The sequence below is a fragment of the Uloborus diversus genome, chromosome 1 (genome assembly GCF_026930045.1).
Source record: "Uloborus diversus isolate 005 chromosome 1, Udiv.v.3.1, whole genome shotgun sequence".
NCBI classification, from domain to species: Eukaryota; Metazoa; Arthropoda; class Arachnida; order Araneae; family Uloboridae; genus Uloborus; species Uloborus diversus.
Window position 1 is genome coordinate 36,862,037 of NC_072731.1, and position 18,243 is coordinate 36,880,279.

An 18,243-nucleotide genomic window follows, 5' to 3' on the forward strand; every position below is an offset into this window, starting at 1 on the left:
AATTTATATGAGCATCGGATTAAATAAAAGTTGAAAAATAAAAAAATAACAGAAATTACACTTTTGCGCCGTCATACATCGTCATTCTTCGGCAATTAACTTGATTCGCAACATTACGGGGGTTTCGTTTTGACAGTGTAATCGAGAGAAAAGTAAAAAATCAAGCTACTTAACTTGAATGATTTTTACTGAAGCTGAAAAGGCTAAAAGAGATAATCAACAGACAAAAGGGATAACTTGAAACTGATTTTACAGTGTTACTGGTTACAACTTAGATTTGAAATAATCTTGAGGGAATTTAAGAACTCCAGAACGGAACAACGACCTATCTACACCCCCTCAAACCCAGATTTCTTATGAGTTTCTTAGCAACCTTTAGTGAACATAATTTTCTCCCCTAATTTTCATTTTTCATGAGACAAACAGTCTGAAGTGGAAAAAAATCTACGAATGTCTCGAAATTTTTTTTCGATATATAGAGATTTTTTCGATATATAGAGATTTTTTCGATATATAGAAACAATTTTTCTATGTAATGAACAAAGAAATTTGCTGGGATTTCGATATATAGAAAATTTTGATATGTGGAAGTTCGATATATGGAGGTTCGACTGTATATACAATTCTCTTAATTCTTTGCTTTATGAATCTAACATTTTCTACCATTCAACTTAATGAGAGAATTAAAAATTTTCCAGTTCAAATACTGAAAGAAATGAAGTATTGACATTGTTTTAAATAAGATTGACATTTTTTAAAAAAAGATGATTTTTTATTTTCACAACTGATAAGAAAAAAATGATTTATTCAGTTCATTTAATATTCAGAAAATATTGTAGAATGATAATGCAATCGATCATAACCAAGAAATATCTGGAAAAATGATTCTCTAATTGCTTTATAGTTAATAAATACTACAGAATTATAACAGGAGAATTCACTCAAAAACTTTTGTTAACAAACTTCTTCAAAAACTTTGTAACCTGTCGTTTTTAATTTGTAAAGTAAAAACCAAATGATGTATTCAAATATATCATTTAAAAGGAATAAGCACTTGACAATATCTCTCTCTTTAAATTGCATATTCTAATCAAACAATATGAGTATTAAAAAAGTTTTTACACAAGCACTTATATTAGCAGTTTATAAACTAGATTTTAAAATATAAAAGTGATACAGATAAAAACACAACAATATGAGTAGAAAACTGTTTTTAAAGTACATAATAAAATTGGTGTTTTTTTTTTTTTTTTTTTTTTGTGTAGAAAATATATTTCTAGTGTGAATTGATCAAATTATATTTTCTTGAATAAAATCATTTTGATATGCTTCTCCAAAATGATCCCATACATTCATTTTCTCATATTGTCTACTGTACATCGCTTATGTGAGCTTTAATTCGATATTTTGATGACAATAGCGTGTGAGATTTTTACTAATATAAATATATAGCTTCAATTCTTTTAGTGCTTTAGCTTTAGTGTTACTAATATAGCTGCAGTAAAAATCTCCCATCAAACACAAACACACTCCATGTATAAATATTTAACAGACTTTGCACCAACACAGCCTTCCAATAGGACACAAAAATTTATTAACTAATTTTGATTTTGCACTGTTAGGCAATAATTTTATTGATTAAGTGAGGAATTTCTTTATGTTTTAAATGCAAAAATAATTGCAATGAATCAAAAAGTGGTTACTTTGTTTCATTTATTTATTTCATTGTGTTTTACCTGTACTCATTTACAAAAAAAGAGATCTTTTCCTTTTTTTGAGTTTGCATGTGTTATATTTTATTACTCATTCCTTTTTTAACTAATATTTCAACTGAAGGTGCATCATTTTATCGCAGTTTATGTAACATTATCTAGTTTATTTTCAATGTAAGAACTTAAGAACAAGTGTTCTTCTTTAAAATATAGTATAACTGTTTCTAAAAAATAAAATTACTAAAAATAATCTTGTTGTTTACTAAACACAATTATTTAGTACTGTCCACCACTGAGAAGTTGAGCTTTGGCCTTAAGCAAGTCCATTTCTTTCAAGGGAGAGCAATCAGTAAGAAGATTAATTGTTAAGCGCAGGGTTGTTGGGCTACACCTGCAATTCTTTTATTTGCCAGAGAATCCTGTACCACTTGCTACTTCTTACCTAAATTATACTGTTCGCCAAACAAGCAATAACACTGCAAACTAAATCCGCAAGTTTTTAAGCGGTTTTTCCTCACCCCTATTTTAACAAATGGAATCGTTTAATCTGTCGGGCAGCAGAATTCAACTTGCCACAGGTGGATAAATTATGCATTTTAAATAGCTTTATAGAAGTTAGTGCATCACTTAAAAGAGGTTTTTTTTTTTTCTTTTTTTTTTTTTTTTTTTTTTGATGGAGAAAATTGTTTTTAAAATTTTAATACGCTTTAACTCTTTTCTGTTCATTTACTACGTAATCAAGATTAAAGTACTTATAAATTTCAAAAAAGAATTTATGAGGTTTGCAATTCTATGCATGCAATATGAATTTTTTAAATTGTAATATATTTTATTTTCATAAATTTCTATTATTTCCTAAGTACTTGCATAATTCAAATGAATTATTTATTCAAATGCAAGATATTACTTGTACTAGATACAGAGATCATGAGGAACATATTTTTTATTTAAATTAAAAATTTTGCAATGTAGTTTTCTTAATAAATTTGAGCAGTTCTTTAAATAAAATTTATTTGTAAACATCTGACGACAATATTTTTTTTAAATATTACTTCTCCGCATATTCAGTTGAAATATTTTGTTTTAAGTTGTTTTATTTTATGATTTGTTACACCTTGTTTTGATTTATATTTTCATTCCTTTGTAGAAACAAATTTGTCTGATTATAGCAGGTATAATCATCTTAATAATCCTGATCATCGTGATAATATATGCTGCTGGCGGTTTTTAAATCTTGAATCTACTCAAGGTTCTTTGGCAAAAGAACTCGGGGACTTTTTTACCATATTTCAAAATAAAATTGAGCCTGATGATTTTTTGTAAATAATTCATACTTGCAGGTACTCTCAGTATCCTCTTAAATTATTTTTGCAACAAAAAAAAATGTAATATGGTACGTTTATGTAACTATTTTGTTATTTAATGTGATGTTTTTTACCAAAGTTTTAAATTTGTTTCAATGCTGATAAAATTATTAAAATATATTTAATATTTATTGTCATTACAAATATTTATTGTATATATTTTAGCCTAGTATGTTTTAGTAATATATTTTTGTTTGTCAAGTTCTTAATTTTACAAATTCAAATTTTCAAATCAGGGATATTTATTAAGTTGATTTATGTGACATTCATTCCCTCCAAAATTAACAGAGTTTAATTAAAAGACAGATTTTTGTTTTTAAATGAGGAATGAAGAAATGGCATTGTGAATACCGTGTCACAATATCCTCAGAAACCTTTTCAAAATAGGAAATTTATTTTAAAGTAGATTATATAAAAATGTTTCTTCAAGTTTTTTAAAGATGCTACCAATTAAAAATTCTAAGAATTTATTAAAAGATCTAAAGTAAATAATTTAAATGATGAAATCAATGCAAATCATTAACAAAATATATATATTTTTTATTCTACATTCATTCAATAGATAGATTTCCCTTTTTCTTGGTATTTTTTAAACATCTAGTAGTTTTGATTGAAATGTGTTAGGCATAAAATAAAGAAATTTCAACCTTGAAAAGTAAAAAACTAATAAATAAATAGGAAAAACAAATAAAGAAAAGAAAAAGTACTGTCTTCCACTTCACAAAATTTCTAGTTCCCCTCAAAAAAATCATTAAACAGAAAATTTGTTTAACCTATTTCATTCTAAATTGTACTTCCAATGAGTTGTTGAAATATTGTTACTTTTCATTTTAAATATTGACCACATTTTAATGAAGAAGTATGAATTGTATTTCAACATTAAAATGCATGTGTACTCCTGTTTCAAATATTTCACTCTTAATTTTGTCAATATATTGTTTTTCAGTCATGTGCTTTCTTTCTTTTCTTGAAGATTAAAACATAACTTTTTTCAACAAAAAAAAAGTATTTCCTGCTTCCCCAATGTAAAACATACTGCAAAGGAATAATTTCCCCTTTCAAAAGCATTTAAAATCTTGTTTTAATTTTTGAAAAACATCTTTCTAAATCAACTTATACTTATTTAAACACTGCCAGTCATTAAAAATATTCCACTAACTAAATCTACTTTTCATCTTTTCTGTTTTGTCGGTTATGTTTTGTATATTTTTCAAAAATTGTATATTCTTACACTTGTAGCTTATAGAATATTCATGTTGAAAAGAATGCTCTTACGAATTCTACTTTGTATATAAAGACTGAACATGGGCATTAGCTACTTAATTTTTTAATTCAACAGTGGTCAGTGGTTTTGTAACGTGTGCCATGCTTTAAAACGATATCTAATAATATTGTATTAAACTTGAATTGCTTTAGAAACCTTCAAGCTACATAGTGCATCAACATTGCATAATAAAACTACTTCCTCTGTTTGAATTTGAAGTGATATTGCATCTAATCAAATTTTATTGTCATGTAAATATCATTCTTACTATAACTTCACCAACATAAAATTTTTAAACAAATATGTATCAGTGACGTACCTAGTATGGGTGACATCCAGGCTGGTGAGTCACGGTCCCCCTGCTCCCCCCCCCCCAAACATACGGAAAAAAATCCGTTACACATGGAAAGAAAATATATTTCAGTTTTTTTTTTTGGTGCAGAAAAAAGTCACTACCTGGTCTAAGTATTGATAATATGACCCTAATGCTGAATACAGTATTCGGTACATGGTGTGGGGTAAAAAAGCATTTTCACTTCATAATTTTCAAAAACTAGCAATTCTACTTTGAGTTTCCCCCCGTCAACACGTGACACCCTGTTCCAACCACCCCCCTCTCCCCCCTGTAGCGATGCCACAATATATATATATATATATATATATATATATCACTAATTTTTAAAAGACTGATTATGTTTCCTTAAAAACTGCATAAGGTGCTTCTAGCAAATTTTGGGATGGTTTATAAGTCTCACCCCATATTTACGTCATCGTTTTTTTTTTTTTCCAATTATGTTTGACAATTATTTCGACTGTTAATTGTTGCCTGTTTTCTTGATGAATATTGAATCAGTGGTGTACCTAGGAGTTTGTAAATGACACAATCAAGCATTAGTTTAATGCACACACACGCCCTGTGCATACATCTATTCAGTGAAATTCCATTCCAAGTTCAAAGGGCCGCAAATTTTGTTCCGTATAACGAGAATTTCAAGGATTTATGACATATACGAATTTGAACAATGTAACGGAAATTAAATTGGGACTGAAAATTTAGTCAGCTTTTAATAACGCGAAGTCCCAAGGGACCGCTTAAAATCTTTCAGTTGTTGGTAGCTTGAATTATGGGTAATTCTCACAACATTCTCCAGGGTTTGGAATGCCATGAAAACTTTGGAATATTTGAGTTATAAGGCTTTGACTTATTGGGAGTTGATTGTATATATCAGGGGTATCCAACCTTTTTGGAAAGAGTACCACGTTTTGAAGAAAAAGGGGTCCTCATATGCCACTTTCAATTTTTTCAACATTTTGAAAAATATAAAAAATTGGAAAAAAAAAGATATTTATAGGGTGATTATGTAACTTTTACTCAAATAGGAAATTTTTTTCTATGAAAATCTGAGTAGTCGAGAAGCTCAGTACAGGAAAAGTTCGTCTATTTAAAACTCAAACACCATACAAGCTAGAGCTTGTATTTCGTTAAGACAACGCATTACAAGGTCAATGACAGAAAACAAGTTTTAGTCCTTGGCACAAAGAGCTTCTAGATGGACTTGTTCACTTGTTCTACTTAAAAACTCTTCTACCCATATAATTAGCAAGGAGTGTAACAAAATCTTTTATTCTGCTAACCATACAAGGCCTTCCATCTATGCAAACAATATCTAATCTTGTTCATTTTACTTGCTTAAGTTCAATTAAATGTTTTTTTTTTCTTAAATTTTGTAAAAATGTCTTATTTTGTAGTTGAAGCTAGTTGGCGCAAATCAAGTTCTGCAATATCAAAATTATTATTTCTGTTACAAACAAATATATTGAACTACAATCTGTAGTATCAGTTTTCATTCAAATCAAAGTACTTCCATTATCATTTATAGTTCAGGCAATTTGTGTTGACTATATTTTGACATCATTATATTTATCGTTAAATATAATGCAATTAGAAGATTGATTTTAAATGCTTCCTTTGAATATGATTAGAGTTTTTAAAATTTGATAAAGTTTCTAAAAACGATATTGTTTCCTCACTTTTGAAAAAAAATTCGTCTTCACAGCCACTCTTAATTTTCCAGCGTGGCACAGATTGGCCATCCCTCGTATATATACATATACAGTCAAACCCCGATTTAGTGCCCACCCTTTAAAGCATCAATCCCGTTATACCACCATAATTGTTTTTAACTAAATCTTCCATATAGGAACTTTGATGTAATCTGACTGTTGAGGCGCCAACTAGTTATAAGGCAAACCAATACTGTGCTCAAAAAAAGTTCAAAAATTTGACTGATTTTTTACACTAAGCCAACCATTATTTAATTGGGAATACTGTTGCTATTCTCTTCAGTATCTGTAGTGTAATAAGCATTCCCAGTTATTCAAAAGTAGAGTACTCCAAAATATTTCCAGGCAAAAACGCTCTGTGGAGAGTTTGTTTGCAATAAACTTGTGGTTTACTCTACTTTACCGAAAAACACTATCAGTGATTGAACAGGAAAGTGGGTATATTGCTTTGTTAACATGCGACTGCATTTTTTACACCAGAGCCTAAATTTTACACAGCCTTTACAATACTTTCAGCTAAATGGGTTCATGGGATGAAATTACTCCAGAAACTTGTACAGCTGGAGATATGGAGATTTAGTTGAAGGTGAAAAACAGAGAGTGCAAAGTAATGTACAAATAAGAGATTCAGAATAACATTGACAAATAGATTATTTTGCAAAATCTTCCGCAGCAAATGCCGAAAAATCAGTTTCAACTTTTGAAGATATGACTCTCGAGGAAATTAAGTTAGCAATTCTTTATTCAAATTCTGATTAATCTGAAGGAGAACTTAAGAATGTAGAAGATAATATAAAGTCAAAAAATGTAAAAGAAACATTTCATTTGGAAATTAAGAAGATTCTGTGAGAAATATGCGACTGATTAAAAAATGATGAGCAGCCTTCTCGCATTAGAAAAGAACAGTGCTATTTTAAGCAAAAAAAAAAATTTAAAGTAGAATTTAACAGTATTTTGGACCAGAAAGCAAGTAGTTAAGATAAAATACTTAATGTTGGAGCTTTGAAATTAATTTTTTACCTTTTAAGCTTAAAGAAATAAGAACGTGCTTCAATTTGATCAGATTTCTTAATATTATTTGTAATCTTATACTTTATAATTTGATATATCGCCAAACTCGATATAACGCCACCACAAAATCGGATCCGACAGTGACGTTATATCGAAGTTTTACTGTATATAAACATATCCTGCGATTTCGGAACAATTACAACCTTGATGGAGTGCCATAAAAAAATATATTTATGCTATCAAATACTCTAAATAGCAACTCATAGTAAAGGTTCGCTAGAAAATACTCTTGTCAGTTGACCTACAACCATTTTTGTAAAATGAAATTAACCAAAGCTATATCATTTTTCAACTTTTTTTCTATCAGATCTCCAGTATTATGTTCTTTTTTGTTGTAATATTCTATGACTATAAGCAATGGAGGAATAGATGGATTTCAGAAATGAATATGCTTCTTATTGCTCCCTTATCTCAAAATGAGGAAAAATCGACAAACTCCCTATTTCAAGGGTTTATTTGAATAACATCCTTATTGCGTGGTACCTTGTTTTAGTTTGTCAAGGTCTTGAACTTGGTTTATGAGAAAAGGAATCTATTCCGAAATGAATGAAACTTTGATATATTAATGTAGTTAATTTTTCAAAAACCGAAAGCTTAAAAAGAAAAATTTTTAAATGAAAAGATTTTCATGTTTTAGGTTCTTAAATTCTATGTACTCTTGAATCTTTTTTCTTTTAAAAAATACATTTACTTAACACTTATTCTCAAAATGTTATCAATATTCACTTTTAGCTTTGATTTTTGCATATAATCAAATTAATTACATGCAAAATATCTGAATGAAAGTTTACTAAATTAATTCAATCTGAGAAGTTGTTAAATATTTACTGCTACTACTTAACTACATATTGATCTAGTAAATTAATTACTTCAAATTTATGTGTTGCAAACCCGTTGGACATTAATGTAATATTCTTTAAAACATTATGTATACCAAAACCATTTAAATTTACCATTCCATGGGACAGACCAGTGTTCTTTCAGACATTTCTTTCTGGGGGGTAACCCCCCCCCCCCCCCCGGAGTAGGCCAACTGCCCCATCTCCCCGTAGAAAATTTTGGATTACACTTATTTTACTATGTAAAGATTAAAAAGGAAATTATATAAAATTCAGGACTGTATCCTGTCTTTATTCGAAATATCTTTGATATAAAAATTTAAAACGTACACTGTGTTCCAAAATTAAAAAAAAAAAAAATACAGATTGTTTTGATTTTGATAAATTAAATGCCGAACGTATTTTATTCCAAATCACACTTGTCTACAGAACCTCCCCCCAGGTGTTAACTATAAATTACTCGAACATTACTGCATAAAGACGCTCAAAAGACTTTTGCACGACGGCGCCGATCAGGCTCAGTGCAGACCTGTTCCTGGATCAGGATCATTGTATGGAGGGGAAGGGATAGTGGGCTATGAGTTATCTTTAGTGGGCTGTAATGGAAATGCCTATAATGCCTAAATTTGTTTCTCTTTTATATGACAAAAAACATGGTGTCATCAATGTCTTCTTTTCGAAAGAAATGTCCAAAAATTCGCCATCTTTTACTACCCTCCCTCTTTTATGTCATCCCACAGTTTTTAGTCTCACAAGACTTTCAGAAAACGTTTGAAAAATCTACTCAGATTTTCTCTGATGAACAGATTTATTTCATAATCCATCTAGAACTTGAAGCCCTCTAATGTATGAACTTGTTTAAGTCTCCCTGCAGAAGTCTTTACTGTCTTTAGCGATCATCTTTGCAATCACAGTCAAAAACGAATTATTTTGAAGGAAGTTTTTGTTTTTTATTATATATATATTTTTTCTTTTGTTTAAAAATTTACTTACAATAATCACACATGATAGTATTGTACTGTTCTCTTTAAAAATTGTATAAAAGAATGAACTCCAATATTTAATTTACAAGGGTGTCCAGAAATCAGTCTCCAAGTTTTCTTAGCTTGACAACTTTATCAAAACTAATTTTAATGAAGTTATTAAAAAAAATAAACTTCCATCTATAATGTTTCTTTTAAATCAAAACTTCTATCTATTTGATAATAAATAGTCCTAACATACACACCTCTGTTTTCAATGCAATCGAAACCCTATATAAACTAATTTGGGGCCCAGTACATTACCCTAATAACATTTTTTTAATTTTAAGCAAAAAAAAAATAATTCTTTGAAAGTTTCTCATGAGTGCTTATTTGACAATTAATAACTTGTATTCAAATTTAGTAATATTACCCATTTTTACAATTCGAAACATTAAGGACATTTCTTTAATAACCCTTTTTTTTTTAACTTTAGTTTTATTTATTTATTTAATGAGTGATTTTGTTTATATTTTAATGATTAAGAAGCTTACTTTTTATTTTTTTGTATTTTCCAATAAAAATTTGTTTTTCGTAATCTTGCAGTACAGTCAGTCTTTTGATCTGTTACATTTTTATGGGAACGAAATAATGAACCAGGGGGTGTTTTTTAAAACTCATACTGTCCCTTCCACGGTCGCATACAGGGATTTATTTGAGGATTTGCGGGCAAGCCAAACATGTGAAGGTAACTTCACACAATTTGAAGTTATAAAATTCTTCAGAGTTTGTAATTTTGAATTCATTTCTTGGAGGTGGGTGGGGGGTGGTTATGTTCCTCTCCTTAACAAAGCCCTTCCCCCTCCAAACTCTTAAAGTACCGCCCCCTTAAATACGCCCTTGCCCCTCCCTAAACTCTTAAAGTCCCCCCCCCCCCGGAGCAAAAGGTCTGAAAGAAACACTGGGACAAACATTTTCAAACCTATTGCATAACCTATAGACCACATAATACTGAGAATCAAAACTGTACCATTGCTTGAGCAGTTGCACATTTGAATAGAAGTCATCTTATAACTATTTTCTCAATTGTGATAAATACATTCCTCTTCATTAAAAAAATATTTGTTTTGATTTTATTTCATTCTTTGTTTGTTTATTAGTGATATGTTGCTGGTAGGCTTATGTAAATTGCTTTTCGAAAAAAACACATTTTATTCATTGTCATCTTAATTATGATTTATTGAAAATTTGAAAAACTATATATTTATATAAAATATGTTCTATTTATTAAAGCGACGTTTTGTTTTGTTTCACCATCAATATAAAAATATATGATTTTAATGTGTTTTATAAATTATTGATTTTCTTATATTTTGTTTGATTTTTGTAAAATGTTGCAGATAAATTGTATTAAAGAAATGAAATATTTATTACTCTTTTGTTGTACATGATTATATTTATTTACACATTTACAATTAAAATTCAAAATATACTCTTTGTATTTCATTGGATACTTTTTTTTTCAAACATACCTTTCTTGAAAGAAGAAAATGAAAAGCTTTGCAATACTTATACGTTTAATTGACTTTTCTAAAATAAAATATTTAAAATGAAAATGAATTCATATCTTTTTAGACTTATTATTGTTTTTAAAGTCCAATACATTGTATAGAAATTTCAAATGTTTCAGAGATCCTTCAGCCCTCTTCTTCAGGGGAAATTGTTTTAAAATTAGTTTTACTCTGAGGAAAAAATGTATATTGGGAATAATTTACTATCTTAATTGTTTTTATTCTTTGTAATTATGCCATTTTAGTTTTACATCAAAGAAAAATAATAAACCCTCTGCCTATAATACAGTTTACTGAAACACAATGTTTGCTGGTTTAATTCAGAGAGAGGCAAACCTTAGATCAGGGGGCCCCAAAACTAATGTTTTCTATGGGCCCCACCTGCCCTTGGTGGCTGCACTGCATTTTTTATGGTCTGCCCATGCTTTCAGGAAGAATTTCACTCCAAGTGGACTAGTGACTTGTTCAGCTACTGAGCTGTGCTAGATATGTAGATATGCATAACAGTTTTGCAATAATGCTGATTGTAGCTAAACAAATATCTCCATTTTCATGCACGGTGGTTCACCTCTGCGTGTCGGATACAGCATTTCCCGGCACAATATTTCTCAGTCAAGCGATACACCCTACCTTTCCCATGAAATATCCACCAAGATCCCCAGATCCAAGTTCTTGTATTTTCGGGTATAGAGATATCTGAAAAGTGCTGTGTAACTGGAACATTTCTGAGATCAGGATAAAATAATTTTAACTGTCAGAAAAGTTAATGCAATTATGCTGCAAGCAGTTGATGAGAACATTGTGTCATGCACACAGTCATTAGGGCATCAGAATGGGTCATATATTAAGCCACATTTGTGAGTAACTATAAATGTTTACTATTGGTAAAACGCTTAGCTTTTTTCAGTTAACAGTTATACATTCACTTACTATGTTTGAAGTGCAAAACATTTCTCTGTGATGGGCGGCTTTTTTTTTTTTTTTTGAATTCTGTATATTGCTTTTTAAATTGCATACTCTACTATGTATATAGGAGGACTAAATTTTGTCACACATCACATTTTGGCTTCCTTAAGAGGTTTTCCACCTCCAGCTCAATCACTTTCCTATGCCGGGCTGATGAGTGCTGATAAGCACGAAACTGCAGTCCTCGGCTGGAAATGACTGAGCTGGCAGTGTATTTCATGTATACTTAACTAATGTTTTTTTTTTTTTTTAATTTTTGTTAAGGTAATAAATAACAAGTATTTTGGTAATGAAACAGTCGAAGATTTTAAAAAACATGCTTTGTTGATGATTCATGCTCTAACTGCTTCATGTGTAGTACAAAAAAAAACAACCTATAAAAAATCTACTTTGTAAAAAGGCAACATCATTTTAAACTTTGACTTGTAAACTGCAGTGTAGTCCTATAAGAAAAGGTGGGAGACACTAGCAGATTCTATCATGAGGTTAGTTAAAATTTAAAAGGTGGGGGTATGCTCGAGCTGCAATAAAAGGGTAAGTCCCCAACAACTTTACAATTGCTGGAAAAAAATTATGTTTGATAGCACTAAGAGTTGCTAAAAATACAAATTTTGATGAATTACAAATTCAAAATACTACCAAGTGTTGCTCATTTTTGTTTGCAACTATCGAATAATTATTCAAACAAAAACTCTAATACTTTTTGCATGAAAATTTTTTGGAATACATTTAGGGCAAACATTTAAGATTTTAAACCAAAATAATGTAAAATCTTTTTTTGTTTAAAATATTCTTTTGAACCGAGTACAAGATGTGTAACATCATGTTGTTAAGTTGGTTAGATAGAATTGCAAGAGCATCAATAACATGCTTGTTATTTTACTATTGCACTAAAGTAAAAATAATTACATAATTGAAAAACCCATGAGAATCTTGTGAAATGAAACACAAATTTTAAGTGGGAAAATGCCAAGTTAAAGATAAAACTGCAGAAGTTTTGATTTAATTATATGTATACTGTCTAAACTTTTAAATAAAATGAACTCTCTCTGGCAAAAAAAAAATGTTGTGAAAGAATTTTTTAAAATATTAAATTGAAACAAGAGAAAGCGAAGACCAAGTGCATCTTGCTCCTACAGTAACGGTGAACAGATTCTTATGGACCATCCACAATGATGTCACGTTTTGAGGAGGGAGGATGAGGAATTGTGACAAGGGAGAGGGAGGAGATAACAAGTGTGGCATCACACATTTCTATAACAACATGCTTATGTAAAACTGACATGTGACAAAGGGAATTGATTGGTAAGAAGTGTGACACCATGGGAAAGTTCGAATAGAGTAACCAGTTAACCTGTAACAAACCAGGCGTATTCTAATGGAGCTACTAGTTGATAAAAACTAATGAAAACATCCTATGGACACTCACTTTGATGTCATCAAATAAACTGCTGACATTATCATATTCTAACATACCTTTGTGACAAAGGGAGAGAGGAGGCCAAATTTTTTGAAATTAAAGTGACATGATTTGTGGACAGCCTCTTATATTAGAATTCTGAAAGGATTATTTGTCCAATTATAAGTTTATGAAGTGAGAAAACCAACATAAATAAAGCAGAAATTATCAAAAAAATACAGCATATAGCTATTTCAAGGCTTATAATCAGGGCCTGATTACTGAATTGGCCAACTAAGCAGTGACCTAGGACCCCCACTATTTAGGGCCACCCAAATGGCAAAAAACTGTTTTGGTCGGTGGCTAAAATTGTTATGCTTGAAAACCGGGATCCCCAAAAAATTCTTTGACCTTGGCCCCTTGCAGGGCCTGATTACTGAGTAGGCCAACTAGGCCTAGGGCCCCCTGCTCTTTAGGGGCCCCCAAATGGCTAAAATTACTTTTGCTAATGGCTTAAATTGCTTTACCTAACGGAAAATATGGTAATGTTTGAAAACGGGTCCTGAAAAAGGGTTTGGCCTAGAGCCCCTCGACATTCTTATCAGGCCCTGTCCCCTTGATGTCTTAATCGGGCCCTGGTTATAATGGAACCTCTTCATCAGTGCAAAAAAGCTTGCCACATAACCAGAAATCGTGAGAAAACTGAACGTCAACCATGTAGACGCCAGTATCTACCAAATTTGTAAACCAATATCAATTCACATCAAGAGACGACAAATAACTACAGGTCTCACAATGCTTTGTAATGCTGGGTTGTGAAGCATGTGCACTGATGAAGAGACTCCATCATAGCCTTGAAATAGCTATATCCTGTATTTTCTTGAAAATTTGTGCTTTATTACGTTGTTTGTTTTTACTTTAATCGCATTGTAGCACAAAGCTTATTTGATCATTTTTCATTCAAAATATTTTTAGTCTATAATTTATTGTTCAAAATGTTTCTAAAATTCTTTATGAGAATAAATATACTGATACTTTTTCTAATGACTTGATTTATTTTTTCCCCCCTGCAGAAGAAGATCATGATCATGATTTGTGTGATTATCCTGGTTGTGGTACTGGTTTCCACTCTTGGTGGAATGTTTGGCATGTAACCTTCTACAGCTTGCTGCACCTTACACCATTTTACTCAGTAATGCAACCTTACTCTAAGGGAAGTAAATTTTGAATTTTTTTTCTTCCCTAATAGTTGGTTGCAAAGGGGAAAAATAACTTAGTTCACTAAAGGTGCCATTACTAACAGGTAGTGCTATCCCACATTTCTGAATGTATATGTAAGTATAGGGAGCTGTTTTGAAAGTGAAATATTTATCTCAAAATGTACGGGCATTGTTGCATTTTCCATTCTGTGAGATCTCATCATTTTCATAGCATTTTTTGGTCATTTTCACAGTTTTATATTCATCAATTTCGATCAATAGTTTTTAATAAATGACTAAATTGTAAGGTACAATTTATGTTAAAAACATGATTTTCTTTTGTTGATACTGACTTGATTTTGATGTGTAAAATGTTATAAAAAGAATTTTTAATGTTTTGTTGCCACACTAAAACTTGACTGATCTAATATTTAATAACTTGTGTCTAAATTTATAAAAAGTTGTGAACATTTATGTGTACTTCAAAATAATATATATTGTTTTTTAATTCTGTGATTTAACAACTTGTTGCTCCAAGAACATGGGAAATATTTGTACTTTTTGACATATAATTATATATATATATATATATATATATATATATATATATATATATATATATATATATATGTACATGTATATATATGTACATGTATATATATGTATACTGGTCATGAACTATTAACAGCTGCAATAGTATATGTTTACAAACTTGGCTGATTCTGTGATGTAGTCATATGTACCTGTTGGTTCTGTATATATTTCTACGTGTAGTGTTTTAAAATAGATCTACTTTATAATACACTGTTTCAAGTAATTGGCTTTCAAACTGAATGTTGGATCAGAAATTTTAGCCATTTATTTGTGGCATAGCTTTGCAAGCATGCTGTAATATGCATGGATATATGGTCACAGTATTGAAAGCTTTTAAGCGGATAAATAGTTTGAATAATCCTGTATCAATATAGCAAGTAAGCGCACATATAGTATTTCTCTTGAAATGTTTAAAAAAGGGCGAGGAAAAGTGTTTTTTAAATAATATTGTTCATTTATCATACTGTATTGTAGTAGACTATTTCTGTGTGCCATCAGTTTTTTTCCTTAGAGCAGGAATTAGTAACTGGAGGAAGCAAGTCCAATGATTGTCTTAGGAAAAGCTGAGACAAAGATCCCAAGTCACATGCAGAGGTGTGCGGGTGTGCACTGGGGGGGGGGCACTAGTTGGCCCTGGCCCGAGTCTGAAGGAGGCCTAAGATTGCTGAAATATATGTAGAGATGTAGGGGTAAACAACATGGAGATGCCCTGGGAAAGTCATTCATGATGGGCCCCAAAGTGCCCATCATGCATTTCTGCGCATGCCCCTAGTCACATGGTTCAACTGAATCGATTATTTTAGGAAGGGCATGAGCCCTTTCTGAAATAATCGATTCAACTACGACAAATGGCGACACATTTTATGTGAAACTAGCCAATGAAACCTGATTTCTTCCAATTTTTTGCTTTAAAATATGTCACGTTATTTGGGATCCTTGCTTCAGACATTAAAGGCTTCACTCTCTACCTTTTATTCCTCCTCAATGGTTTTACATTGCAAATAAAACGGCAATTCTTTAGATTAAAAAGTTATTTCCTAAATGATTTTTGTTTAAATCATTAAATGGGATGAGCTTTCACATAATTAATAAATATTTATCTGAATAACAGGCTTAAAAAATTCTAAGATGTTAAGCATTTTTGTCGGTAGGGAAAAAAATGTTTTAATACCTTTGCCTCTTCAGTTCCATTAGAAACAGTGTACCAATACAATTCAATTGAATTTAATGTCATGTCATTATGAATATATCTTTTTTTTATTGTTCCTAATAGAGTAGAGTTAATATATAAAATGAAAGAATATTATATCTTTTAGAATATGTTGTTAAATGAAACCTTTAAATCTTTTATCATCATTTGCCTTATACTCATAGCAATAATACACTGGAGTTTATCTTATATCTTTGTGTGTACATATAAAATGGTTTCTTTATCTGTTTTTCCCTGCTATTGTTTGTGTATTTTTATTACCTTTAAAGTCGATTTTATTTGTGTTTATTGTGGTGCTCAAATTTTGGCATAAATTAAAAAAAAAACAATTATTATGTTAGTTTTTCAACTGAAGTGTTAAAATGTTGACACATTGAAGCATATTGTACTTAAAGTTTATACATACGACTCATTTTAAATATTCACATTAAAGTTACTGAAGAATTGAACGTGGATTTCCTTTTCATTCTCACTCTCAGAAACTAATTTCCCCATTTTTCAGTTTCATTTGGAATGCTTAAAATGCCATACCTAATTCAAAAATTCGCTGAAATTCTTTATTTATTCCATAATATATGAAAATTTCAACTGTTGCAGCTATAAGTGGAACTTAATTATTGATACATTACTTATTAAATGACAAGGAATATTAACCTTTAGCTGCTGAAAAGTGGTTGAACTGCACTTTTTCATTTTAATAATTTTACAATGGTAGCCTTTTTTATTTGTTTAAATAAAAGAAAAAGTTATATTGTTTTTTGTTTGATAAGTTGATTTCTCCTCACAAGCAGTTTTCACTTCTAAATTGTGTTTTGTAAAATCACGTAACTAATTTTAAATAAACATTAACATCTTTTCAATTTTGTTTTCAGTTTTCATGGCAATAAATAAAGTAATAAAAATGATGAAAGAATAAAAATGAATTAATTAAACAAAATATAAATTAGAATAGAATTGGGAGTATTTATTCTCTCAAGTGCTAAAAAATATTCTCATTGGTCATAATCTGAACAAAACATATTTCTTATTTTTCCAAAGAAATGATTTCATTGGACTGTGTTTACTTTGATTATTCATTTGAGATTTGCAGATCTTGTCGCACCACTGTGGTAAGTGTTTCATTTTATTTATACACTTTGACTGTGATTTCCATTTTTAATATTCTAATAGATATAATTGACAAATGTGGGGTAGTGCTACCGTAGTTTGGCCAGATAATAATTTTACTCATTTCATGTTCCAACCAGTTTCCATTTTTCTCTCATCTCCATTTTTGCAGTGCCATCATTTGTGTGTTTAGCTAAAATGTTTTCCCTTTGTATATTTCTGATGCTGTAAAGTTATCGATGCATAGCCTTTAAGCTACAGTCGTTCAGCTAGGTATGTGGAACAAGTTTTAAAAGAATTTTATAGAAGTGATAAGTGAATAGCAATGAATGTATTTGTTTTATCTCCTTTAGTGACTTAACTTTTGTAATCTATATTTTATAAAGGTTAACTTTTCCATTCAAATATTTAACTATGTATAAATGTAGCCATATCGCAATTGAAGAACTGGTTGGTTATAAACTTGCATTAGAGAGTAATTATGATATATTAAATAATTATAAATCTAAAGAAAAATATGTTTCTCAGCGTGCACAGATTCTACTTTTATAATATTTCACATCTCATTATTTATATAATAAGGTGTTTTATATTCAAAAAGGAGCTATTATGACAAAAGTTATGAAATTTCTTCTTTTAATATCAGGCAACAACCTATTTTTGTATTCTTGTCTGATATTAAAAAAGATATTTTGTGAAGTTGAAGTTATAATAATTCTGTGTCTGAAGAAAATGGATAAATCAGTCAAATAAATTTTAAAATATGCAATTTATTTCAACAATGAAAGCCAAAGTATTACGAAGCTGAAAAAGTAAATAATTAAAACCATATATTTTATAAACTGCCTTCCATGAGTCTATTCAAGAGGGAAATATATGAATTAAAAGATATCCAAGGTCTCCAAATAACTGTAAAGCACT

General features: G+C 30.0%; 1 protein-coding gene across 1 annotated transcript in view; it reads left to right on the forward strand.

Annotated features, from left to right (window-relative positions):
- LOC129229364 (syntaxin-like) overlaps positions 1–14,381 on the forward strand; it is a 282,349-nt gene extending 267,968 nt beyond the window's left edge. Inside the window, exon 10 of the mRNA XM_054863657.1 lies at positions 14,286–14,381. Coding sequence (XP_054719632.1) covers positions 14,286–14,366 — 81 coding nt within the window. The 3' untranslated portion in view covers positions 14,367–14,381. The remainder of the gene's footprint in view (positions 1–14,285) is intronic.
- Positions 14,382–18,243: the final 3,862 nt, after the last annotated feature.